This window comes from Sylvia atricapilla, chromosome 2 (assembly GCF_009819655.1).
Source record: "Sylvia atricapilla isolate bSylAtr1 chromosome 2, bSylAtr1.pri, whole genome shotgun sequence".
NCBI classification, from domain to species: Eukaryota; Metazoa; Chordata; class Aves; order Passeriformes; family Sylviidae; genus Sylvia; species Sylvia atricapilla.
In genome coordinates, this window is record NC_089141.1 from 76,597,421 (window position 1) to 76,623,422 (window position 26,002).

Below are 26,002 nucleotides of genomic sequence, written 5' to 3' on the forward strand. Positions count from 1 at the left end.
CTTAAAATGATAAGAAAGCATCTGAAAAACAGCCTTTAACTCCAATAAAATTCAATAATGGAATGTTCCATGATACAATGAGCATGGGGTCAACTAAATGTGTATCTTTTGTTAAAACAACAATAAAAGAAACAAAAGATTGGGATGATGGCACCTAGTAAATTAGCAGAAATGGCACTGTGTAGTACCCAAGAAAATACTACAGTAGCAATGCTCAGTAAACCTATAAAATTACTTCAACTGCTGCCTTTGTTATTAAATAGGAATAAAATATGCTACGCTTTGTTTAATAAACTGTGCCATTGCTAGATAATCTCGCTCCCCATTAAACGGGTAAACTCATTGTCTCTGCATTTTTCTTGTGGATTTTGAATTTCCATATTTTCCTATGATCCCCGTGTTAAAACGATATGGTCACAAAATCCTCATTTAATTTCTAGAGAATAATAGAGGATTTTGATGTGAAAAATAGAATCAGCCTCACAGTTTTTCGAACATACAGACTACATGTGAACTAATTTATTTTAGCAGTTGGTTGAATTTCTTGGCATTGCCAACAGCTTGAATCCTGGTGCAAATTGGTGGGTTGCATAGATAAATTGAAACATTTTTAGAGTAAAGACTGAAAGAAATGGAGGGAGATTACAAGTGTGGAAATTACACATTAACAAAACAACCTGCCTTGTTTCAACATCAGTCTTTTGTTCATTCTTTTAAGAAATTAAAATATTATAAACAGGTCCCAAATAAAACTTTGCAGAATGAAACATTGCCAGGAGCTGTGCAATATAAATTACAATACTACTTTTTAAAAACCCAAAACAACAAGGCTATAGGTTCTTAATTTGTCTACAGTATTCTCTTGGAAGCTTTGAGATTTATTTCTAAATTGACAGATATATCTTCCCCCCCATACATTTATAACTGAGGGTATGATGACTTACACATGCATAACAGAAATTTGTCTAAGGAAACAGTAATTCTGCATGATTCTAAAAGGCACATTGTGATAAGTTGCCTCTATATCTTGTGCAAGGAAAAAAAAAAAAAAGTGAATTGTGTTCTAGAAGTATGAGTCTCCAGATTATCCTCTTTGTAAAACCCCACGGCTTCAGGAAGACTGAACCAACAGATGAATGTGATTATTCTTATCCTGTGCTTTTCTTTCTAAATGCTTAACAAGTACCTTCCAGAACAGCATAAAAGCTGTAACACCAATACCCATCCATGGGCACAGGCTCACTCACTGCTACATGTGATCCTGTGAAGTATCTCAGCAATTGCAGACACTCCACTGCTCAAAGTGAAAAGAATCTCAGCTAGAGGTTTGTTTGAATCACATGTTAATTTCTAAGCTTTTCAAGGTCTGTTCATTCAATGTATTGTCACCTTTAAAATAGAACACAAGAATACTCCACCTCCATCTCAAAAAAATACTGTTGTCACAGGAACTTTAAGGGGGGAAGGAGGAAAAAGGGAGCTTTGCTTGCCCATGTAACATTTTTATGATATAAACTACACCTGAAAAGCCTCTGCACCCTACAATAGCTTAATGATGCCTTATGTACCTGCAGCCAGATTAAGTTTATTCATTGGTCTTACTATGTGACCCCAAGAAGATAATGAACAAAATTTCCTATTAACATCCATGGGTATCAGAAAAGTTTACTGTACACTCTCACTGACTTGGGAATAAGCATAATTAAATTAAACTTACTGGCAGTCTTGATGTACAAGTACCTTTAAATCAGGCTTAACTTAAAAAACTTAAAAAAAAAACCACACCCAATAACACAAAATAGAAAACTGAAAAAAAAAAAAACACCACCAAAACAAAAACAAAACCAAACAAAACCCCAAAACAAACAAACAAACACCCCCCCCCCCAAAAAAAAAACAAAACCAAAAGAAAAGCTCTTTACTGAAGCTGAAACTTGAAACTTTTGGGTCTATTTAAATTAACTGTTCCATTATTTCTTTACCTATGACCATTTATGCCAAAGGATGTGAGGAAAAGAAAAGATACAAACCTTATTATTGATGATGGCTTCAGAATCATCAAAGACAAAATCTCCATCATAGCTGTTAGCAAAACAGAGGAAGGAAATTAGTGCCACAACCATTTTAGCCCAGTATGATGGAAGGAGGAACCATGAGACATCATGGTCCAGATTAGGTTCCATTTGTGCCATTCTGTGAAATGCTTGTTCCAAGTTGGGAGCTTCAGCATTATGTTGGTTGAAAATCTGGAAGAAACACATACAAGTGCATGGTTACAGCTCTAATTGACTAAAAAAGAATTTTAAAGGAAAGCTGGCTTGGGAGAGAAGAAGTTTCATACAACCTTACGTTTTTTCTCTCAGTGCCTCTCATAGTTACTGGAACATACCTAAACATAATTTTGTACTTCAAATGAGGAAGGTACAATTTCTCATGGTTGGAGTATAGAGATGAAATATAAGAAATCCTTAGATACTAAGGGTAAACTTTGGCACAGACAAATTCTAAAACTTAGAGCAAATCACTGTTTTTCTGTTTCTTACTGTTCTTTTCAAGCAGTACATGCAGATGCATCAGGGAGACTGTGAAGTATTTATAAAGTTCTGTAGAAAATGATAAACATTATAATTTCCTTCCACATTTAAAAAGCAAACATTTTCAATTGCCAAAAGAGCTCAACTCCCTTCAGTTAATCAAATTAAAGGACCTAGTCTTACCCACTCTCTATGCAAGGAATTCATACAAACATCACAGATAGACATATGGAGATAGCAGTTAATCGACTAGGCCCTAAATCTCAACAATTTAAGCAATGAGACAACAAGACCCATAGAACTGAGATGGGAATAGCGCTCACAAAATCACCCTGCACACCTCAAGTGCATTTGAAATTCCACAGCTGTATTCATGGGCTCATGAGGTTGTTGACACAGATGAAAAAGACCTTGCAGTCCAAGGACACTGAGTGACACATCAGTGTGGAGACACTAAGGCTGGAGGTTTACACCCATGAGCCACCTTTACTCAGGTGGGTCTCCTGGATGCTCCAGAGCCAGCGTTCTGTCCAGATCACTGCTCTGCTTCTGCTTCTCGGGTGCTCAGACACTACTGTGAGTGGTCCTATTATCAAGTGCTGCTATAAACAGCAAGCAAAGGTGGCTATGAATGGAAAACTGCAGTAAAAGCCAGGCAGAACATGATTTTTTTTTATTTTGTAAACCCAAAGAATGACAGGCACGTATAGTGGCCTATCTTCAGTTTCTTCATATTTATTTGCTTATTAAATCAACTATTGCACTCCTGAAAATACTGCATTTAATACCGTCATACGGGAAAAGCAGAAAATCTAGAAAAATAGCTCCGGCGCACCCCTGAACCATTGCATTCAATGTCTTTGCACGGTCTAGGAAAACAGCTCCAATCATCTGGCTCCTGTAACAGAGCTGACCATTAGAGCTGCTACAGCAATTGCCCTGTAGCTTTCTCCTTTCGCAATACTTCATTCAGGTCCTCGCATATTCCCAATTCCTGCACACAGACGCGCACAGGGACAGGCAGCACACCCTGCCACACCAGTGCCCCTCCTCGCTTTGGAGACCATATGGCACTGCTCCTAAATTCAGATAAAGTCAGTAACCTGGAGCTGCGCAACCTGAGAGGCTGGAGCTCTCCGGCTGAGCAAAGCAGCTGCTTTAAGAGCAAAACCTTTTCTCGGAGTAGTTTTCACGGGAACAAAGAGAGAAAGCGTGGCTGCTAACTGAGGGAAGTGCACGGCGTTGCTCCCGACAGCACGGATACAGCATCAACACGCACCACGCAATTAAAATATTTAATCTACTCAAAAATCATTTCGCCCTGAAAGTTTCTCCTATTACGCTTGCTCTATTTATCCGGCGCACAGCTGTGCCAGCCCTCTTCCCTGCGGTCCAGGAGGCCGGTCCATGGGGCCCTCGGCTCCCCGGGCGGCGCGGCACCCCCGCGGGACCGCCGCCTCCCCGGAGCGGCGCGCACGGCGCTGCCCGGCGGCAGGGCACAGGGAGGGAGGCCGCCTCCCCGCCGCCCTCTCCAGGGAAAGGCGAGCCCGAGCCGACCCGGAGAGCGCCCGCCGCACACCGCAGGCACCCCGCGGCGGGGCGGGCACGGTGCCTCCCGCCGGAGAGCGCCGGAGCCGCGGGGGTGGCTCGCACCCAGGGTGGCGCTGGCCGTGCCCGGAGCCCCGCAAACTTGGGGGCGTCCCGGGCACCCGGCGGGCGGTCTAGGGGAAGGAACCCGCCCGGGAACGCGGCGGCGGTTGCGGGGTAAAGGGTCGAGGCTCCGGAGCAAGCGAGCCCCGCCGGGAGTTTGGCGGTGGCCCTGCCCCGCTCGCCGCTCCCCTTTTGTCCTGGCGGCGACGGCTCCGCCGCAGGGGGTGGCCCGTCCCGTCCGGCCCTCACCCCCCGGGCCGGTCCCGCCAGCGGACGGGGCGCCGGCGAGACCCCCGCTCCCCCGCGCGGCGTTACCTGCGAGGACACGGAGCCCGCGCGGCATCTCCCACCCGGGAGCGAAACTCTCCCGCCCGGCGAGCCCCGAGCCGGAGCGGCCGGCGGGGGAGGGGCCGCGGCGGCTGCGCCTCCGGGAACATCCCCGCAGCCCATTGGCCATCGTCCCGCCCCGCCCCTCTCTGGCCCCGCCCACTGAGACAGCCCCGCGTGCCCATTGGCTGCGGCCGCGGTGACGTGTGGCGGGCGGGGCCGGGCGCGCGGAGCTGGGTGCTCACTCGCGGTGGCCGCGGGGCCGGTGCGGGTCGCTCCCGCCTCATCCCAAACTCCGCGCCCCGCGCACAGGCGGGGCCGGGCGGGCTCCCGGCAGCGCCCGCCGTCGCCTGCGCCGCGTTCCCGGTGCGCGTCCGCCCGGGGTGCCCCGGCGGTGCTCGTTGTCCCGCGTGTCTGGCTGGCCGCGGGGTGGGCCGGGGAGAGCGAGGGCCGGCCGGCACGGGGGCGGGAGAACAGCGAGCATGAGCCCCCCGCGCCTCTCGCCTTTGCGAGGTTCCTGCGGCGGCGGGCGTGCGCGGAGCGACAATCCCCCGGGAAGCTGATCCAGCCCCAGTGGGGCGGTGGCGGGGATGGGTGTCGGGATCTCGCCGCCTAGGACCGATAAAAGGGCGAGCGGGCAGAGCGTTCCAGCCTTTTTGTAGGAGGCTGTCGTCCTACTGGGGTTGTTGCAGATGTCTCCGCAGGACAGGTACTGTAAGGTGACAACAAAAGCCTTGTATCAGGTGTAGGTAATTCGTACGTTTAAACATCATCGCTATTTCCTCGTAAGAAAGTGATTAAACACTGAACTGGTGGCACCAAATGTTCGGCAGAAGCTACTCTAAAAATCCCCCATCAAAATCTTAATATGTTGAAATTGGATGAGAACTCCTGGCTGTGTGCCAGGGAGTGACATATGATTTGGAGTGGGATTTTTAAAGATGTTTGCCTTATCAAACGTCAAATTAACAAGGTTATTTCATGGCTCCTTTGAGGCTTTAACTCTCGAGTGGAAACACTGCTTTGGGAGGGAGGGTTTTGGTGGCTGCCACCCATAACTGCTGACACCTGCTTTGGAACATCTGCTCTGCAACACGGGCAGCTCAGCTGGGTGAGAGGCAGCAGCTGAGACTGCACAATTGCCAGGCTCGTATATTATTCAGCTGTATATGTGCAACTCCTGCTTTTAAGATGGAAGTCTGTAACTTGTGCCTGTTAAACAGCTACCACAAAGCGTCTGAGGTGCTCCTCGCTTGTGAAGTGGTGGAGAGCCGGCGACCTGCTGTCATCAAGCACGCAAAGCTCTGTGAACTGATTGCAGGCTTCAGGTCCCTGTGGTACAAGAGCTAAAATAGGTACGCAAAGACCTGCAAACCAATAAATTGAGCCTTGTACTTTCAAATGATCTTGTTTGTCCTGGCTTTGTCCCTGACTTAGTGATCTAGGTCGGCACAATGAGGAAGCTTTGTGTTTCATAATTTGTCCTCAGGAAATGGTAAAAGTGAAAGATGTTGTTATGACTTTTGGGTCATTTTGCCTTATAAATTCAAGGTAAAACATGAGATAATCAGCAGAGACATGTTTTCTAGGTTTCTGCTTCTACAATCCAAAGCACTGAAGTTTATATCTCTTCTTAAAAATAACTTTAAGAAGTTTTTTAAGAAGCTTTGCCATATTATTTCATGATTAGGAAGTACTGGTTGATGTTTCCTGACATTTCCTTACTGTTTCAACTTCCACACCCCCAAACTACCACACATATGCATTATCAAGTCAAATTCTTGTCAACAAGAATTCTCAAATTCAATAATCTTCCTGAGATTACAATATTTATAGAATTTTTAATTAGTGTTTGCTAATGGAAGGGCCCTAACTCAGAAGAGAGGCGCCCAATTTAGAAAAAAATTCCTTTAGTTAGAAAAGGCAATATATCATGTATTCAATCTTATCTTCTATAACTTCTAATGAAGTAAATGAAATTTCAGTTCATGCTTAAGTTTGCCCATATGTAAGAATTTATTTTAATTTAAGCATATGTAAATATATGTAAGGTTCTGTGAATCAAGGTTGAGATTTGCTTCACCAGACTCACTGTGACAATTGCCAGACTTGTAGTATTTGACTCACTTCCACATTTCTGTGTTTGTTCCATAGCTAGTTTGACTTTATCACATTTGCTGATGTATTTATTTCTACTAATGACCCATTCAAATCACATACTCTTCTTAGGAGCTCCTTTGCTTACATTTCTTGGACATCTGCATGTCCTGTATCTGTGCTTTATAACTGGAATTCCATTTGTTCAGTGTGTCTGCTGGTATCATCATTTCTGGTCAAATATATGTATTTCCTCACAGCCAGATGCACAGATGGTATAAATCACCTCATCACCACTTATGTCAATACAACAATAGTGATTAACATTTCCATATGAACTAGTTAACACATGCAGAAGGTTCTGCTTCCCATTATTTTCCATTTAGAAATAACCATTTTTTTCTTAGGCCTTTATTATTTTTATAATAGATCAGCTTTTATGATGACCTTCTGTTCTGCTTTAATTAACATGAAGAACTGCAGAGCAAATACCTGTTCTGGAGATTTCCCTAGTTCCCTCAAAATCTGATTCAAATCAGCTACAGTTGCATAATTTATCTTCAGTCTGCTTCTTTGGAGGGTTATTATAGCATTTCAATTTGAAGCAGTTCCTAAATACAACTTTTTTTTTTTTTTAATCTGCAGTTTCTGGGAGGGTTGTGTGTATGAAGTGAGTATCTCCTCGCTCTGTAGTTTTCTCAGCATGCTAAATTGATCTGCCTAAGTGGCTACTGCATCCTTATTTTTAGCAGCCTGCCATTGCAGATCTGCACAAAGGCCAGCCTCGCTTTTGTAAGAAAGGAGTGTGCAGAACACGTCATATTTCAAGGGATCAGCACTTGACAGTATCACAGTCACTTTGGAGACAAGAGAACAAAATGTCAGGGACTGTTGTAATGCAGGATTCAACCAAAGTGGTTCAGAAGCTTAAAAAGGCTGTCAGTTGCTACCACAGTTGTTTTTGGAACAGCTATGTCTTCTCCATTGCCTGGACTTTGCTCTCGTAAATGTGGCTGTGGCCATTGAGGGCCCAGCCACAGCTTGTGCCTGTAGGTAACCGGCTGTTCCTACCTGTTCCATGGCTGAGGTATGCACAGGCATTTTACATGCAAATATTTTCATAAAGAATAGGCATATTTTCCCTACTATTGTTAACAGTATTTCGATGGTCTCTTCCTCTTGACAGCTGGTGTCCCAATTAATTACACTGAATGAGGCATTTTAAGTAGCAGGTCTTAGGCAGCTTGTTTTGTATGTCATGTGCTGTGTGTGTGTGTGTGTCTGTAAGCACACATCCTGTATGTAGACACAGCCAAAGTCATATGCCTGGTGCAGTTCCAATGCTGATCAGCTGTAAGTCATAAAAGCAAAGCAGAAATGAAACAGAAGTTAAACAAGATTGTTGCGAGTGCAATGATCAGAGTCTTGTTCCCTGTTTTTTCTGTGCCTCATCTTCCAACACCTCTTTGCTTTACTAACTGTGGTTCTCCTTGTGACCCATGTAAGTCATCCTCATTGAGATCCCCCGGTATTCTTCACTTTGCATTTTGGCTGGCCACCTGTTTCAGGTTCACATTGTTCCATGACTTACCAGAGCTATGAGTGTGTTTGCTGGTGAACAGCCTGCCCAGACTTCCTGGCCAGGCAGTCACCACACAGAATTGGTGACAGCTGGGTCTCTCATTAAGGTATCTATCAGATTGCTGCCATTTTCACAGTGATTATGGGCTTTTTTATGAAATATGCAGGAAGTGAACGTGCTTGAGGCTCCTGTACTTTGATAACTCTGGATTAAATGGAACAGAAGTTATTATAAGAGTACTGACAGAAAGACCCTACAACTCTAATTTTCTATTGAATTGAGGCTTCCAGTGAAGTAGTGAATCCTTTAGCCCTGCTGCTGTAGACATATCCCTGCTCATCGGTTGAGAATGAGCAGATCCATTGAAGACTTGTTACTATGTTTTGCTGCTACTAAAATGTTTAGGGTAGAGTTGAAGAATTGTGGCTCACAGTCTTAAATTGTATTAAAAGTATATACTTAATCACACATGTTCCTTCTCCTAAATAAGTAGATAAGAAATATGTTTTTTAATCAGTTAATTCTGAATGTGAGAAATATGCTCTGTAGAATGTGTTCTTTTCAATAAAAAATGAAAATGTAGTAGGTCAAAGACGTGTGGGTAACAAAGATTCCACTATTCTGTTGTTCTCTGAAGCATAAGAATACTCAATACTTCTCACTGTAGTACTTTAGATGTAATACAAGCTATACTTCCCTTAAAAGCTATAAGCTTTTACGGGAAAAATAAAGAACTGTCTATCAATAATCAACCTAAACCTTTCAAGGAATGTACCAAGGTAGTTATACCAGCTTGCTACAAATTCACTATTAATACTGAACTGTTTCACTCTGTGCATCTGCATAGCTTTTTGTTAGCAAAAATACACCTCTCTTTGCCAGACATTGAAATTAAAATAACTATCTGTTCCTGACACAAAGAAGCAGAAGATAACAAAAAGAAAATTTAAATGGAAAGTGGAACCCTTAAATAATTTTCAAAGGTTCTTGAATTTCCTTCCAAAAATTATTTAAAGCTGTGTGAGGAAAAGATTGAAGCCACAATCTGAATGATTGCATGTGCTAACAATATGATTTAAGAATATTTCCAAGTTTTACATTTTAAAATTGTATTGTCCTAATCAAGAAGCTGTACAAGCATCTATGCTGTCAGAATCAATTTGTAATTCATTACTTTTGTCCTCCAGTTTAATAGTGTTTAAACTACACACACATACACACACAAATATAAATTAAAATAGGCACTTTTAAAGTCTGCTGTATCTATCTTAAGGTTAAGTTGATTAGAACTTTAATGTACACTATAAAAAATTGCATTGGGTGATACATTAATAGATTAGGAAAATTATCATTTACTGCAAAAACCTTCCAGCATCTAAAGAAACTTCTTTTGAAAAGTATTTGAAACCCTGGTGAGAGCACCAGAAATATTATTTGCCTTTCCTTGTATTACCTAATGTTAGCAAATTGGACCTTCATTTTGCACTCACATAGTAATTTGCCTAAATAAAACACAGTGCTGAGTGTGGTAAATCAGTCAGATGATGCAATTTTGTACTGAGTAGTATGAAATTATGATGACGTGAAGAAGAAGAATGAATTGAGGCCTCTACCTTTTCCTGTTATTTTTAACTTTTCAACCATGAGTCTAACCTTGTCTTTTATTTCATTTCCACACACCAGATTACCTAAAAACGGGTTCCATGAAATCCTGAAAGTTCACCTGCATGTAAAGAATTCCATGACTGAGGCCTACATTTAAAACGTAGGAGGGGAAAAAGGTATTTTTGATCTCTAAAAGTGAGAACTCTAGGGAAATACATACAATGAAATACTATAACACAATGAAAAAAAGAGAAGTTAATAGTGCATGATTCACATGAACCCAGTTTCCAACTTCTAAGTTGAAATCTTTATTGAAAGATCTTAAAAATGCATCTGTGTTTGAGGTATAGCTGAAGAGCAGTGTGATCCGAGAGGCAATTATTAGACACCATCAGACAGCAGGCCAGGATATCAAAGAGTAACACTGACATAAACCACAGAAATTATTTTAAACTTTTTTTAAATTAAATTAAATTGTAGTTCTTACTATAATAATTTTGTTTTATATAATTGTGGCTATAAGTATGAGATCATACTTGTATTTTTAGTGTCTACCCAAGAAAGCACTGAGATATTTAAGACCTATGAGTTACTGTAGAGTGTAGTTAGAGTGGCTGCTTTTAGATAATTTCCAGCTGTGATTTGTAAATAACATTTTTCTTTCTTTCCCTCCTTGCTCAGTGGTAATTACGGCTGTATAACAAATTTAAGAAGGAATACTTTATCTATATCTATACAATCTATTGTTGTTTTCATCTAAAATGCTTGGGAAAGGAAAGCGTCTTGCTCTAGAGGTGGAAAACCTAATGAATAATGAGATAGAGTTGTTTATTCATGATTGAAAGTAATTCAATGGCAAGAACAAGAAACAGAACCCAACAGAGCTGGTTATGGCATAATGTTTCCCTTCTAGTGAGGAATTCCGAGGTCTCACAAAGACTAGCTGAGCTAGAAGAATGTTAAAAGCCTAATAGTTTCATTGGACACAAACTGCACCCTTCTTCTGCCCATCCAAGAGAGCTCCATCTCAGGAGGAATGGGACTGAGTTTTTCAACTAACCAATTCTCTTCTAGAGGCCTTGTTGCTGATGGAAAGTGGATTTGATAGGACACTCCTGGGCAGGCTGCCATGCACTGAATTCTGCACCTTTCTCTCTGACCCTCTAAAAGGGGAGAAAAAGGATAGTTCTTTTCTTTCTCCCCACCCTGACCTCGGTTTTGTGCCTCCTAGTCCTGAATATTTTTGCCTGTTATTTTGACTGTGTCCTGTGAGGAAGTTATTCAGAAAGATTTCACAACCAGCTTTTTAAGCCTGTGTATGCAGCTTGTAAAAAAGACCCTTTTTCGTAAGTTGGCCTGAACAACACATTGTCTCTTGAGCACCTGGCCTTCTACAGAGCCTGTAACAAATTTTCTTGTTCTTCTTGTTCCTACTGAAATGCAATTATTCTTTTTCCTCCTAGTTAGCTAAGGCCTGTGGGTGAGACCCCTGTAGTGATAGATATTACAAAAAAACATAGGAAAGACAGAATTCCTGCCCCAGAGAGATAATTCGTGCCCCAGAATTTTGCAACATTCAAATGTTTAGAACAGCATTTATCTAATAACATTAAGTGGATCTTGTAAATAGTAGGGCAGGGCCATCCTTCTACTGGTGGTGTTCTTTTGCATGGACAGAGGCAAGCTATTTATGTGCTCCTCTCTTCTGATACTGCTACAGAGCTCATTAAATCTCCTTTTTGCAAGGAAGGCCTGAGGGCTATTAATTACTCTGATTTTCCATATATAAAATGCAAAGAATGCTACTAATCTGTTGACAAGTCTGCATGAAGCTGTCCAACTGTGAAATAATGTTGAAAATTTCATTTTCTCAGAGATACTGTCATCTCCTTGTGTGTTTTTTTTTTTTCCCTAAATGAGTTAGTAAAGCACTTTTCATTACCATGGAGACTAATATTTTATTGCAAAAATTGTAATTGCAAGCAAGTTTCAAGGTTGCAAGCAGATTTTCCAGAAATCAGGTCAATTGATGAAGTACCTGCACTCAGTGTTGGCTGCTGCAGTGCACATCACTTTCGTTCTGAGTCTTATTTACATTCCAAGCCTCAGGGCTCGGCTGCCAGCAAATCAATTGTGGAATTGTTGGGCTGTGATAGATTCTGCAATAGGATAATAAAGGAAAAATAACTTCACTGCTTGCATCTACCCCAGGGTAAGTCAGAGTAGCAATGTGTGTGTGTAGGCAGTGACTGCAAAAAAGTTGATGCCCCACAAGAACATATATGGGTTGGCTTACCCATAGCAGGTTGTTCTTGTAACCACAGCAAAAGATAGATGGCTCAATGCATGGCAAATCAAGGCCTGACTAATAATAAACACCTCTTGCAATTATTAGTTTGTTTTATTAAGAAAGAGAAAGAAAGAAAAACCTTGCTGCCTATTTTCTCACTATTTTTTAACACATTAAAAAGAAGTGAATAAATTAAAAAAAAAATCGAAAAGAAAAAGAAATGGCTCCAGTCTGCACACTGAAGGTAAAAATATCAACCATGCACTCCAGTACCACTCCTTGAGGCAAATATATGAAGAGCTTTCAGCAAGTCCGTCTCTTTGAACTTTGTATAGAAACCTTTAGGCAGAATCTAACGACACAAGATATTTCTTGACCACCTCTTGATGGAAAAACATTTCTGCTCATGTTTCTTACTCTTGTATTTATTCGCTTCCAAGTGAGTCAGATGTATCAAGAAACTGTTCCACAGATGCAGTGCCCTGTGGAACATGATCAAACACAAGTCAAGCGTTAGTTATTTTTATGAAAGATATCTGGCTTTAAAGAACCCTTGGCAACCCACATGCATTTGCAGTGATGCCTTGGGAAGGCCGACCTGAAACAGAGACTGGACAGAGCTAGAGAATAAAGTAGGTATTCATTGAAAGGCCTCCAGGATCCACCTTGGGCAGGACAAGAGTCTGACCAGGGCTACACACGGGGTGGACTATGAATGGTCACAAAATGGCTGATTGGTCACAAGATCTGACATTTTTATAAGTTTTGATCCATTTACATATTGAAGTTTAATTGTCCAATTTCAGCTTCAGGTTGTGAGGTCTCATCTTGTTTTCTCTCTTCAGTCCACAATTGTTTATGCTTTGGGCCTGAAATTTGTCCTTGGTCTTCAGCAGGAAAAGGGTTTGTTTTATCTACCTACTCTATGAAGAGAGCTCACTAGCACTTAATATGAGGCTCAGAACTACATCCCCAGGCACCACAGAATCTGAAAATATGAAAGCTGAAGCATAAGGCATCAGCAGCACTTACAGTTTTTATCAGTATCTGCTTGAGGATCGAGTTCCGAAAAGTGCCAAGTGCTCCTAACATGTGTGTGCTGACTTCAATGGCAGTAGTTGTATGAAAGCGTCAACACTTGGATGGGGAAGACTGGAGCCAGGCAGAACTATAGCCCTAGCTGGTACATACAGACATTCACATTAGCTTTTGAGTCTTCCTTTTCCATTCACATTTAGTTTGAAAACCATTTTATGAGATATCAGCTGCCTCTGAGCAAGTTTGCTGTGTTCAGGATTAAGCCCTGGTGCTATCATGTCCCTGACCTCAAATGGCAACACTCTGGTGTGCTGCAAAAATTTTGTCTTGTACTGTCCTGTACTCTCTTGCCTTAAATTATCCCTTGATACAACACTACAGGGAGCTGTCAGGAAATACAGTGTGTAGCTTTGGCAAACAAACAGTTATGAAGAACCAAATTAATCCAAAAGGAGAAATCTTCTGTTCCTACAAGGCTATTACAGTGCTCACTAACAGCAGGACTAAATGCAATGTCTAATATGAGACCACCAACCCCATCAGATGTAAAATAATAAGATAGGGATTTAATTGTATTACTGCTCTTAAATTTTGGACATCGTGATAACTGATACTGGAACTCCATATTCTGAAAATGTATTATAAAATACTTTATTTGTGTGGTTTTTTAGCATATCCCATTGTCTGAAACACTGGGCAGTACTCAACAAACTCAGGTACACGGATGCCTGAAGAGGAATTGTATCTCCTCTATATCGTGGAATGAGAGAGAAAAATAGAAAAGTAGACAAAAATTAAGACCCCAGGCAATAATTATAGCAAGCAATAATTTCAATTATGTTGTCCCAGAAAGTTCTATAACATGAATTTTTAAACATTTGCTTTCATGCAGTTGCATTCCCTTAAATATGTGGCAAAAGATTAATATCTCTTGACTGCAATAATAACAAAATTTCTTTTTGCAACTGCTTGTGCTCATGTTGTTGATTTTATTTTTCCCTCAGGAACCATTATTTTGTGTTTAGTTTCACCAAGTCTCATTCTGAAATGGTGCATGATGCTCTGTATCACATCCTTTAAGTAGCATGGTAGAGGTGGTTCATAGATTTTAGGATTTTTTAAAAATATTTGTCCATTTTGAAAAGAATAATAAGGAAAAAAACCAAAATAAAAAATAATAAAAAAAGCTTTGATAAATGCTTTCTAAAATATTTTTTAGAGGCTGCAGTCTTCTTTGGGATGGTATAAAAATATTTATTAAGATTGTGTATGGTCCAAACATAGTGATATAATCATCTCAATGACTACCCATGCTGTTGTACACTCAGTAGTTTTGGAAAAGGGATTTCAGCTTCTGGAGTAGTGAAGCTTCTGGCACCATTCATGTGCACTACCTTCACACATCATTGCTTCCACCTTAAAGCTGAGAGATGAGCAATAACCTTGCCAAATTCAGTTTGATGTTTGTCAGTTCAGGACTAGCCTTTCCCACTTAAGATCTTGATAGTCCAATGAGGAAATGAAAAGGAACATATGGGGAAGGGAGTAGGTTTTTCTCTAATGGCTAAATTTCCTCTTGCTCAAATTCCTTTGTGTGGCTCCACTGGTTGCCAGTAGAGATTAGGCCTAACCTTTTCAGGCTACTGTAAATTCTTGACACAAACTGAAAACTAATTTTTCTGAATCCCATGCAAATAACATACCTCTAGGCCAACCACTTTTATTACCACCTTTATTTCTTTTGTTTTTCTGTTGAAGCTATATTGGGATCTCACATTAAGCCATCTGTCAAATTCAAAAGGTGTTTCTTGTAAGAAAATATATTTTCTGTGTGTCACATCTAATATTTTTTATCTTGTGGCTTTATTTAACTACCTAAATAAACCAGCTACCATATAAAGTATTCTTGAATATGCCTTATACTTCTTTCTCTCATAAGCAGCAAAGAAAACCAACTCATATGATAATTATTGCTATGAGCATTATTCTAACTCTTTAAAAACAGAAGCAGCACTAACAGTTTCTTAGAAAAACAGCTAGTTGAGGAGCTGCTTTCTACAGGAAAGATCTTGTAGGCAGACCTATGGTCCTTCTAGGCATTCTAGGCTCTTCCCAAGGGGGCACTGCTGTCACTTCATACAAGTTTTGGTTCAGAGGACATCTAGTGCATCAAAAATACAAACTGTATGCTGGGCTGCATGAAAAGGATTTTGACCAGTAGGTCAATGAAGGTAATTCCCTCTTTTCCACGATCATAAGACCCCACCTGGAGTGCTGTGTCCAGGTCTGAGGCCCCCAAGATAAGGAGGATGTGGACTTGTTAGAGGCCAGGGGAGAACCATGAGGATGGGTTCGATGAGATAGGGGCTTCATAGTCCTCTCCTGTGAATGCAGGCTGAGAGGGTTTGGGTTACTCAGCTGGAAAAAAAGGCTCTAGGAAGACCTTAGAACAGCCTTCCAGTACCTAGAGGGGGCTGACAAGCTGAGAGAGACTTCTTGTGAGAGCATGTGGTGAGAGGACAAGGGGCAATGGCCTAAAACTGAGAGAGGGTAGGTTTAAATTGGATATTAGGAAGAATTTCTTCAGTATGAGAGTGGCAAGGTACTAGGGCAGATTGCACAGGGGACATCTATCTGCCCCCTTTCTGGAGGTCTTCTAGACCAGGTGGGATGGGGCTTTAACCTGGTCTTGTGGAGGGTTGGGGGAGTTGAAACTAGGTGGTCTTTAAGGTGTGTTCCAACACAAACCATTCTGTGATTCTATGATTCTGTGAAAAATTGCCTGCTTTAGATGTGCATACCAGCTTCGTTTTGGTTGTTGACAATTCTCAGGTTTTGGAAGAAGGGAACCTTGTTTTGCCTGTTGAAATGGTAGCAAATTATGAATTACTGTTTTTTAAACATGAGAAAGTGTACTCATCATAAATTCACACATTATTGTTTTACCAGCAATAATTAAGACATATGTAAGCAAGAAAAGAGTTCTTATAGCAGGTCTCGAAGTGCCATTTAAGCTGGCGATGCTGTGTATTCACTGGAGAAAGACTGTCAAGGTCCACTGGAAGAACTGAGGAAATCCTTATCACTGTGAATAAGAATGGATAAGGAATCATCAGTAAGTCACAATAGATGAAGTGCAGGAAAAAATATGCATTTGTGTAGACATGTATATATATACATGTACAGACACACATCTATCTATCTATCTATCTATCTATCTATGTGAGTAACTGTAATGATTGCTGAAAAGAGTTCTGGAAACAAGCTTGGAAAGGAATAAGAGCAGCTTTTTAACTATCTCCTAAAAATTTCATTGTTATTTTGGAGCATTTGTCATACTGCTGTTCTTTTCTGCTGTACGCTGCAGTTTTTTGACTTTGGCAGTGGAGGTTTTAAGCTTCTTTGCAACAGAGTGAATGTTTTGTGACTCCCAATACTCAATGTCTATTACACAACTGACTGTGATTTCAGAGGATTGAATTTGTATTGATAGATCCAGCTGGAAAGTGCTTGTCAGTGTAACAGGAGGTTGGCACTGCGACTGGACAACAGAGCAAAACACTCTCCTGAACAGTAAGTGCATTCTTAAGACTCCATCTGTATTTCCTGTGCCTTGTTAAGCTTTCAGTTTAGTGGGAGTCAGAAGTGCTGCAGGGGAACTTATACACAAGTGTATGTATGAAAAACCAGATAGTAGTTTTAACTGACTGAGGTCAGAAGTAAATTTCAGTAAGTCATCTTGACTTGGTTTCTCATTGTATATACACATTTGGTATATGCAATATATGCATATTGCACATATGCAATAAGTTCTGTTATAAAAGCCAAAGCTGAAGCAAGTAGTGGCTCCATCTGAAAATGGTCATACATTTCTAAGGGCTTTCAGTGGGCTGAGGTTTCCAAAGACAGCTTTGATGAACTAAATACAGAGCGAAGATTTGCCATATTTGACTTTTAGCTGTATTCTTATGATGAAAATATGTAGTAGATAAAACAGATATAGCAATTATTGAACGAGCTAGCAGAGAAGCTCTTTTTGACAAACATATTTAAGTATGGCACATATGCAAAATATTTCTGTGCCTTCTCCAAAAGATAGCCCAGTAATTTTTAGGGATAAACAGAATGTCTGGCCACCCACTAGATGGTGGCAAGGAGCATAGTTAGGTAAAATTGCATGTACAGCAGTGTATGAAGTTTCTTCTTAGCAGCAGAATCAGATTAATCTGCCACCAGATTCTCCCCCATAGACAGACGTTAGAGCCAATCCTGCTGAAAAGTAGGAAAATCTTTGTAATAGTGGTCCAGGATAATAGATTTTCCCAGTTAACCATGCTGTAGTGTAGCAAGAAAAAGAATAGTTGGTGTGTGTGTCTGGGATGCTAAATGGTTCTACTCTTGAGGTAAATCCAGCAACAAAATTATTTCCCGGTGGTAGCTGTTTCATAGATCTCCAAAAGTGCACTGATATGTTCAGAAAAACAAAAGAGGAGTGACACCAAATGGTTTTTTCCTAAGACAGAATAGTGATCCTGGTGCGTTGGAATACCAAAACAAAGGCTATGTGACAGCTGAAGAGTCTGCCTGTGCCTTCCCTCTCTCTGATGTGCGCTGCATCTCATTAGTTCCCTTCAGTAGTGGGAGGTAAGGGCCCTCACAGGTACACAGGCAGAACCACCAGCAGTCAACCCAAGCTAACTCTTTCCCAGAAGACATTATCCACAGCATATCTAAGAACACCACCTTCCTCATTTGTTGCCATAGGGGTGGTGAAGTTAAGGGAAGTAGCAAGCAGGAAGGGATATGTACTTGACTCTGGAAAGGCAAAGTTGAGCATGGAAGGCACCTTTACTATCTGCATGCCCTGTTATAAAAATGAGATAGCTCCAACAACAGGATTCCCATGCTCCATATCATCTGCAAAGGGCTAGTTTGTGTCTCGCTGACAGACTTGGTTGGTTGTGAGCACAGCTGTGCAAGTGCTAAGGGATCAGCAGAATTTAACACCAGAATTTTGCTTGCAATTTTAAATTAACTAGGGGTACCCTCCCCCCCATCCCACCCTGCATGGTAGGTGGATCATAAATAACAAAACAGCATAAAAAAGCTGCCTGAGACTCAGAGTATGTGCTATTACATTTGGTGAGGAGTGGCTGCTGCAGCCACTGCAGAGGCTGAATATATGCCAAGTCAGTCTCACATAGTTTAAGGGAAAGGACATGCATTGGTTGAAGATTTTTTGCTATAGTCTACAGGAGGAATAAAATACATAATAAATGAATATAAGAAAATATATTGTGCATGAAAGTACTTAACCCTAAACCAAATATTTGCTCAAGGTTCACAGATTTTGGTTCAGTGGAAATGACCACAATAAACTTTATAGACATGCAAAATTTCCTTATCACTCCAAGAAATGTGAAAAATTAGGCTGTCTGAGAATTGTACTTTTTCACTACCAACTTATTAATTTAATGAATGAGTTTAATAATGAAAGAGGGGGGAGCACATTGAACAGAGTAAAAGCAACAGGGACGTTGTAACAAAGAGGGGAGGACTCTTTTGATTCCAGTTCAGGTATCTACAGTGCAGCCTGAGTCCTCATCTCTCCAGTGAGTGGCTAATAGAAAAGCTGGCTACTGCCTTCCTACCATCAGCATACTTTGGCAAGAGTGGAGCTGAGTGTGATTTCACCACTTACCCAACTATAGGGTGCCTGAGTAGAGTGCTGTCCTGTCTTCTTCAATCCCATGTTGCAAGCTGCATCTTTACTCTGGATGATTGCTATGTAACATTGTGCATCCTGACCTTCTCACTAGAGTAGCAATCCCATATTTACCCTAGATTTACAGAATGGCTCTCTTTTTTTGATAGAATCACCTTTCAGCATTGCACAATAGCTGCTGCAAACATAGTTTGCCGCAGTCTGTCTGCTTAGTGATTTCTTCCCTTTAAATACCTTGCTAAACCATAGAGGCTAACAGAGTAACTGTGTTCTGTTACAGCCCTTAGAGCACCAAGCTTAGCCAGAAATAAACTAGTTTGAAAAAAATCCCCCATTTTACTTTGTATAGTTTTTAAACCACCAGTGATGCACATGGAAAGCAAATAAAAGACTCTATAGATTGTCTGTCTGGGAATCCGAATGTTCTAAGCGCTTGAGATGTTTTTCCCAGCCAGAATTCCAGCACATTAACAAAGACTGACACCTGCAGTCACAGGTAATTAGGTCAAACGAAAACAACTATAGGATGATGAAGAATGAATTAGGAAGTTCTCTGTTTCAATCACAATGGCTTCTTAAGTCGCAAAGGCTATAAATAGCCCTCAATTCCACTCTGCATTAACAGCAATCTAGAAAGAGTTGCCCAGGCCCTTTGTCATGTGCTAAATTTAAGGCGCCTCAGCTCTCCAAAAAAAAACACCAAAAAAGCAAGAAAAAAGAGGAGAAACAGAAAAGAGCAGGTGCTTTTTTGTTCTTATCAGCAACAGAAATGTGATTTTGACAGCGTTGCCCAGGCATTGAGTAAGCAAGTACAGTGTTGGACTTTCAACCAGACTGTGTGTTCTGAATGATACTTCAGATAAATTTATGCTGCTGACTCTGAAGCGTATAACATCTTAAGTCACATTGCTAAATATCCTCAAAGTTACTGAAGAGACTAAGCTGTAGATTTGCTATTGCTCTTTGAGTTTGGGTCTGAGTTAGATCTAAAGATTTGGGTCACAATCACTTGTTTCCACAAAACTCCTAAATAGGCAAGGGATTTTCTTTTTGCAGCAGGAACACTGCCAAGGCAGAATACTTTGAACAGTCATTCATTTCCAGATCATGACCAAGTGTGTCCAAGTGATGCACTGGAAGCAAATCAGTGACTTGAGGGCTAACTATCAAGACTAAATTTATGAGTCAGGCAGACCAGTCTGTCAGTGTGAACTTGGTGGAACACGCTCTGCAGATCATTTAAAAGCCTACATTTTATCTCACATTTGCTCAGTCAGCATACCTGGGGACACATGAGCACAGGAAGCTGTTGTGTACACTGTAAATGAATGGAAGACAGATCACACTGTGCTCACACATGTTCTTATGCAGCATTTCAGACAAAACATATTTTTCTTGGTTAACTATCACACAAACTCTTTGTTTCACAGTTAGCTGCTGGATCTTCCTTTTGTACCTGTTCTCAAGCTCCAGAGAGGTTTCTGGTTATCTACAGGCTATGTAGAGTAAATGCCTGTTTTAATCTGCCTTGTCTTTGGCAAAGGTTGCATCCCTTAAGGAATTTCCTGCTTGAAGATTTTATCCTAATTGTCTTAGAATTTACGATTTCTCAAGGTAAGCAATGTCACTGAAAATTTTAGCACCTTGTCAGACTGGTAGAATTGCAAACTCTTGGAGAACACAAAATGTCCTGTTCATTCCTCTTCCTCTCTGCTGGAACTTCTCCTGAAGATGTGGAGTAAAATTTTGAATGGGATTTGTATTTCCCCTTCTAAGACTTTTAGACAACAGACAGGTAAATTTACATCACTTGAAGTGAGGTTGGGGTAAATGATCACATGTAGCTCTTTATCTACATCTGGGCTACTCATTCTGTGCTTCTTTATAGCCAACAGGAAGAAAAACAGGCACTCATAGATCCCCAGACTTATTTTGAAGATTTGCATTGGCAGAAGCTAAATCATAACATAACAAAGCCTGTCCCCTTTGACACTAGAAACTGTGAGCCAATTCTCAGTCTTGAGATCCTCCCAAAGAAAATTCCAGGAGTCAGCCCCTGATGGAAGTCTCTCAGTGTAACAAATACTTTAAATTTTTACTAAAAATCTTAAATACACAATACAATGCAATAATACAGAATAATACAATACAGATAGCACATTAAGAATTAATATCTTCAATAATATGAAATATATTAAAATTATTATTACAATATTAACCAAGGAGTAAAAACAAATGGAAAGGAGAGATTAAAAGTTTGAATTTAAAAATTATGGTTTTGCCTAAAATAGTGTTATTCGGTAGTTAACCTATTTTGGATAAATCTAATTTACCCAAGTTTAAAGATGAAGAACAGCTTGAGCTAGTCTGCAGATGGAAACCCCAGCATGAGCAGTGACTTGATAGCAAAGTACTCCTGCAAAGCATAACTCTTCTATTATTTTAACCCTGATATAAAATCAGGTTAATATATGGAATAATTTATTATAAATACTAAAATATATTAATCTATAAGAGGTAGATGAGTGAACTACTGATAATACAGAAGTGATTCACTCTCACAAGAGATAAATGTAAAAAAAAACTTTTATGAGTGAATTGGCTTCTCTACCTTTGGTCATAGGAAGCTCTGACGCATTTCTTGAATGAGAGTGTTTTCACTACCAGTGTTTCCTGATAATTTGATTTCCCTTAAAAATTTTCATCCATGTATTTTTTAAGTGCTCCTTATGTTATTAACCCATAGTATTTAATAAACCAGGCTCTGATATGTGAATTAAGATTTACTGGTAGGTCCATAGAAGCCTCTACCAGCTACACTTTATACCTGCCACCTATTTCTGTATTGCTTTGGAATAAAACCACAGATTCAAAGCCTTGAGGGCCATTGGGGTTGGTCATATAGGGAAAATAACCCAGAAAAGCTTCACATTGTTTTCAAGTTTGTAGGTTCGTCTCCTCTCTCATTTTAACACCAATTATATTCATGACTGGTGGATAATTTCAGCTACCTTATTTTTGCAGTCCAACATTGGTCCAAAATCCATTTGTTTCAGCAGGGGATTTTCAACTGACTCTCAAATGAGCTTTGGATCAGTTCCTCACTAAATACAGATCAAATATAGGGGAAACCAGTTTCCTAGGATGTTCTCTGTCAGGATTCTCTGTTTACCATTACATTTTATAATGATAGCCTCTTCAGCTTCTTACACAGAAATTGCTTCAGATCAGTTGAAAGATCTTTTCCTCTTGTTAATAAAAACACATTTTAAATATGTCTTGAAATCTGGCCTGCTGACACCAGCTGAAAAATATGCTATTACATTATGCATGACTCTTGACTGTTCAGAGTATGAAAACCCCCTCCCTACTCCAGTCTTTTAATCATTGGAATGTTATGCTAAATGTTTGCGGTTTATTATTTCTTATAAATATGGCAATCAAGTGATGAATATGTGTTGTTAATAAGGATACCTATTTGGTATTAATAAAGTCAAATTGAAATTAATTTACTAAGCATCAGAGAGATCATTTTCGAGTGCATCTGTTCGCAGAGAGGCTTCACAATAAGGAGGATTTAGGGAGTGAAGTTGTTTACTGCTCTGGTGTTACATATTTCTAAGTAGTTTTACATTCTCCCCCTTCCATGTTTTTTGATTTCAATAACTATTGTGATTCACTGGATGTAAAATGAATGCTTAACTGCATTTATTACCTTTACTAGTTATTTCAAAGTTGGGATTAAAGACACACAATTGAAATGTTACAAAAGGGCAGCACATCCTTTCAAACCATACCTCAGAATGAATCTCTTGTGTTCCAAGCTTCTGCCATTGCTTGGGCTTTACTTTCAGAATATCCAGCACTTTACCAGAAAATGTAAAACATAAGCATAAAGAAAAGAAGATCAATATTATGTAGTATATAAATATGTATAAATAAACACATAATATTAAATAAAAATTAATAAAGTACAAATTTGAATGAATGCAGAAAAAAATCTGCTTTGCAGATTGGAGCAAAACACCTTGTGGTTAATTTATTCAGGGTGAAAGTACTGAGCAACAACAGACCTCAAGTAACATCAAGTGTAACATCAAGAGCATGCAAGATAAAATAATGAAGGAAAGAATAATATATGACATAAAGATAAAAGAAAATGGTATAAATTAGAATAAATTTTGTCAAGTGAGGTTTATGTCTGAATAACTGAATTCATTTTTTGGATAACAGGCTTTACAAAGCAGAAAGATATGCAGGATCAAAAATTTTTAGTAATAAATGACGGGATTGATCTGACTAAATGCATGTATCCGATCTGGTGACCTCTATTTCTGAACTACTCACCTCATGCTCTCTTTTTTTAGCAGTTCCAAAAAATAATTCCTTTTAGGGTATGATTCATCCCATCCTGAAATAAATATCTAAAATAAGTCAGATGAATCACACTCACAAGTGCTTGTTTCTCTCCATTGACTGCAAAGTTAGCCAGGGGTGACTAGCTCAGATGTAGATGACCACTCTGAAGATGTCTGAAGCTAAATGGAAGCAGTCCCACTGAGACAGTCTAATTTATGAGTAAAGTATCTGAAATGATGCCCGTAGGAAAGGGCTCATTAATAACACAGAGGTACAAACTTTAAGATACTTCGGGAGTTGTTTAAAGTGGAGATGGAAATGAGCAATTTTGAGAAAAATATGTAATGGGTTGGTGAACTACTAAACCATTTTTCATGAATCAGCCTTGGAGTTCGAGTATTTTCTTTAATGATTTTGGCACAAAAAGTAGGATTGAACTAATGATCTAATATGGAACTGGGTCACACTGTTGATAGGGAAGAGAATGAGTATACATGAAAAATTAGATGAGGTTGATAACAGTACAGTGGGAATGAGATGAAACTTAATGAAGGAAAAGTCAAATATTTTTTAAAAATCTGAAAATATTGTCTAGATGCCTAAAGTATATTTTGAAAAACAGATATCTAATTGTAACAAGAAAATAATATAAAAAATTAATCTGTTCAATCATTTCTGCAACTAAAAAGCAATAGAACTTCCAGAGTTTTTCTATTCTGTATAGTTAAGAAAACTGCTACTGTGGCTGAACTGAACATTTTGGAACTTGTTCTCTGCCTGGGCTTCTTTAGGGAGTCTAAGGTCCCTGAAGGCTGCAGTGTCTCTAAGCTTTTTCTAATTATACCTAACAAATTAATAGTCAGTATTGCCACATTTCAAAGTCAGCAGATAGGAGCAGAATGGACAAGCCTATTTTCTGGTCAATGGCATAGCTGCTCACATGCCTGAGAGGTATGCAGGGCAACCAGTGCAGAACTTAACCATCTGGTTGTGAGAAAGGCATTCTTTATTCTTCAGTGGCAGCAAAGAATTAAAGAGTCAGAGAGGTTAAAAGGGTGTGCTAAGAATGTCTTGCTTGCCAGCAGTGTTTTTTAACAAGAACCAAAGAGGGGACCTAGATCTAGCTTTAAGTTTTGTTGCCCTATTTTAATCATGATTGTTTCACTCAGGGAAGTGCTGACAGGAATCCAGATGACTGTAATTCCATTTCAGGGATATTGCCACTGGCTTACTCCCTGTTACTTGCTTGAACTGTGGCCCACCTGTACTATGAGATGAGAGATTAAAGTCCCCTTCTCTCAGTAGGTTACAAACCCAAACACTGGGTTTTTACTGGGGTAAAAATAAAATGCAAGTCTCCTACTGATCTGGTAAATGCGGTAATAATTAATCTGTTCCTGATCTCAGGCAAATTGTTTAATGACCATCTTTTCAATCTGACAGGACGATGAGAGTCATCTGTTCAAATGTGGCCCAGAGGCTGCAGATGCCCCATCCTTAGAAATATTCAAGGTCAATTTGGATGGAGCTCTGAGTAACCTGGTCTGCTTGGAGATGGCTCTGCTCTCTGCAGGGGGTTTTGAAAAGATGACTTTTACAGGTCTTTACTATCCCAAACTGATCTATGATTCTATGAATACAGAAGTCAATATCTGAATAGTTACACAGAATCACAAAATATTCTGAGCTGGAAGGGGCCCACAAGGATCAACAAGTCCAGCTCTTAAGCGAATGGCCCTAATGAGGATCAAACCTATGAGCTTGGCATTATTGTGCTCTAACCAACTGAGGTAATCTGATGTCTAGGAACTATTTATAGGAGTGCTAATAATGTGATTTGTGACTTGGTTTATCTCAAGATTGATACTAAAAAGTAGATAAATTAATCTTTCTGGGAGTGCTCACATCTCTCCTTTGAGTGTAAATGGAGCCTGGCTATCTCATTGACATGAAGATTTTATAGGTAATCCATTACATGTATGTGTGCAACTTCAGTACTTCAGTCAAAAGATGGTTTTTATCTCTGAATCCCTTTCACATTGATTCAATGCTTTTGTTCAAAATCCCAGTTCTGCAAAATTCCCCGTTCTTCTCACTTGGCATTCCTCAAAGTGCAGTTTTTTGCATATTCCTCCTTTCAGTGGTTTGGCTATTGCAAAGCTCATATAAACCATTTACCTTTTCTATAGACTGCAGGCACCTGACTCAGAATTTTGGAGCTCACTCTTAAACTTTGTGGATAATTTCTAGGTGATGGTGTGGGGAATATCCTTATTGTTCATAGACAAATGAGCTATCAGAGTGTCTCAGCACTTTTGAAATGCAGGCATCTAGAAACTCAGTCCTGGTGAGAGTTCAGCCAATAGCAGATGGTGAACATTCTGTACCACTCTGATGTGGCATCCTGCTCTGTACATGGCAGAGGGGAAGAAGTGAAGACATCTGAATCTCAGCTCCTTTGTGAAACTCTCATTCCTGCCCCTCAGAAGAGTGGAACCCTGCTTTAATGTAGAGATTTTTGACATAAAGCATCAGTTTGAAATCGATGTGTTAGAATTCTGTGCCCCAAAAGTTAATGGGGAGGAAGTTAACCTTTTCTTTTTCCACGTCAGGCTCTGTTTTCTTAAGCCCTGCTCTTCATCATAATCTCTTCATTATCAGGACTCGTTTTTTCCAATCAGTCACCTGCAGGCAGTAGGGCAATGATTTCATTGTGTGATGATTTATGAGGATGAACAAAGAATGGCTTGTTTTTTACAGTTTGTATTTCAGAAAAGTCTGAAGGCTGAAAGTAA

The 26,002-nt window shown here is 40.0% G+C and overlaps 1 protein-coding gene across 1 annotated transcript in view; it reads right to left on the bottom strand.

Annotated features, from left to right (window-relative positions):
- TMTC4 (transmembrane O-mannosyltransferase targeting cadherins 4) overlaps positions 1–4,581 on the bottom strand; it is a 54,178-nt gene extending 49,597 nt beyond the window's left edge. The window contains exons 1-2 of the mRNA XM_066313487.1: positions 4,500–4,581; positions 2,031–2,246 (exon numbers count right to left, since the gene is read on the bottom strand). Of these exons, the coding sequence (XP_066169584.1) occupies positions 2,031–2,192 (162 nt within the window). The 5' untranslated portion in view covers positions 2,193–2,246; positions 4,500–4,581. The remainder of the gene's footprint in view (positions 1–2,030; positions 2,247–4,499) is intronic.
- Positions 4,582–26,002: the final 21,421 nt, after the last annotated feature.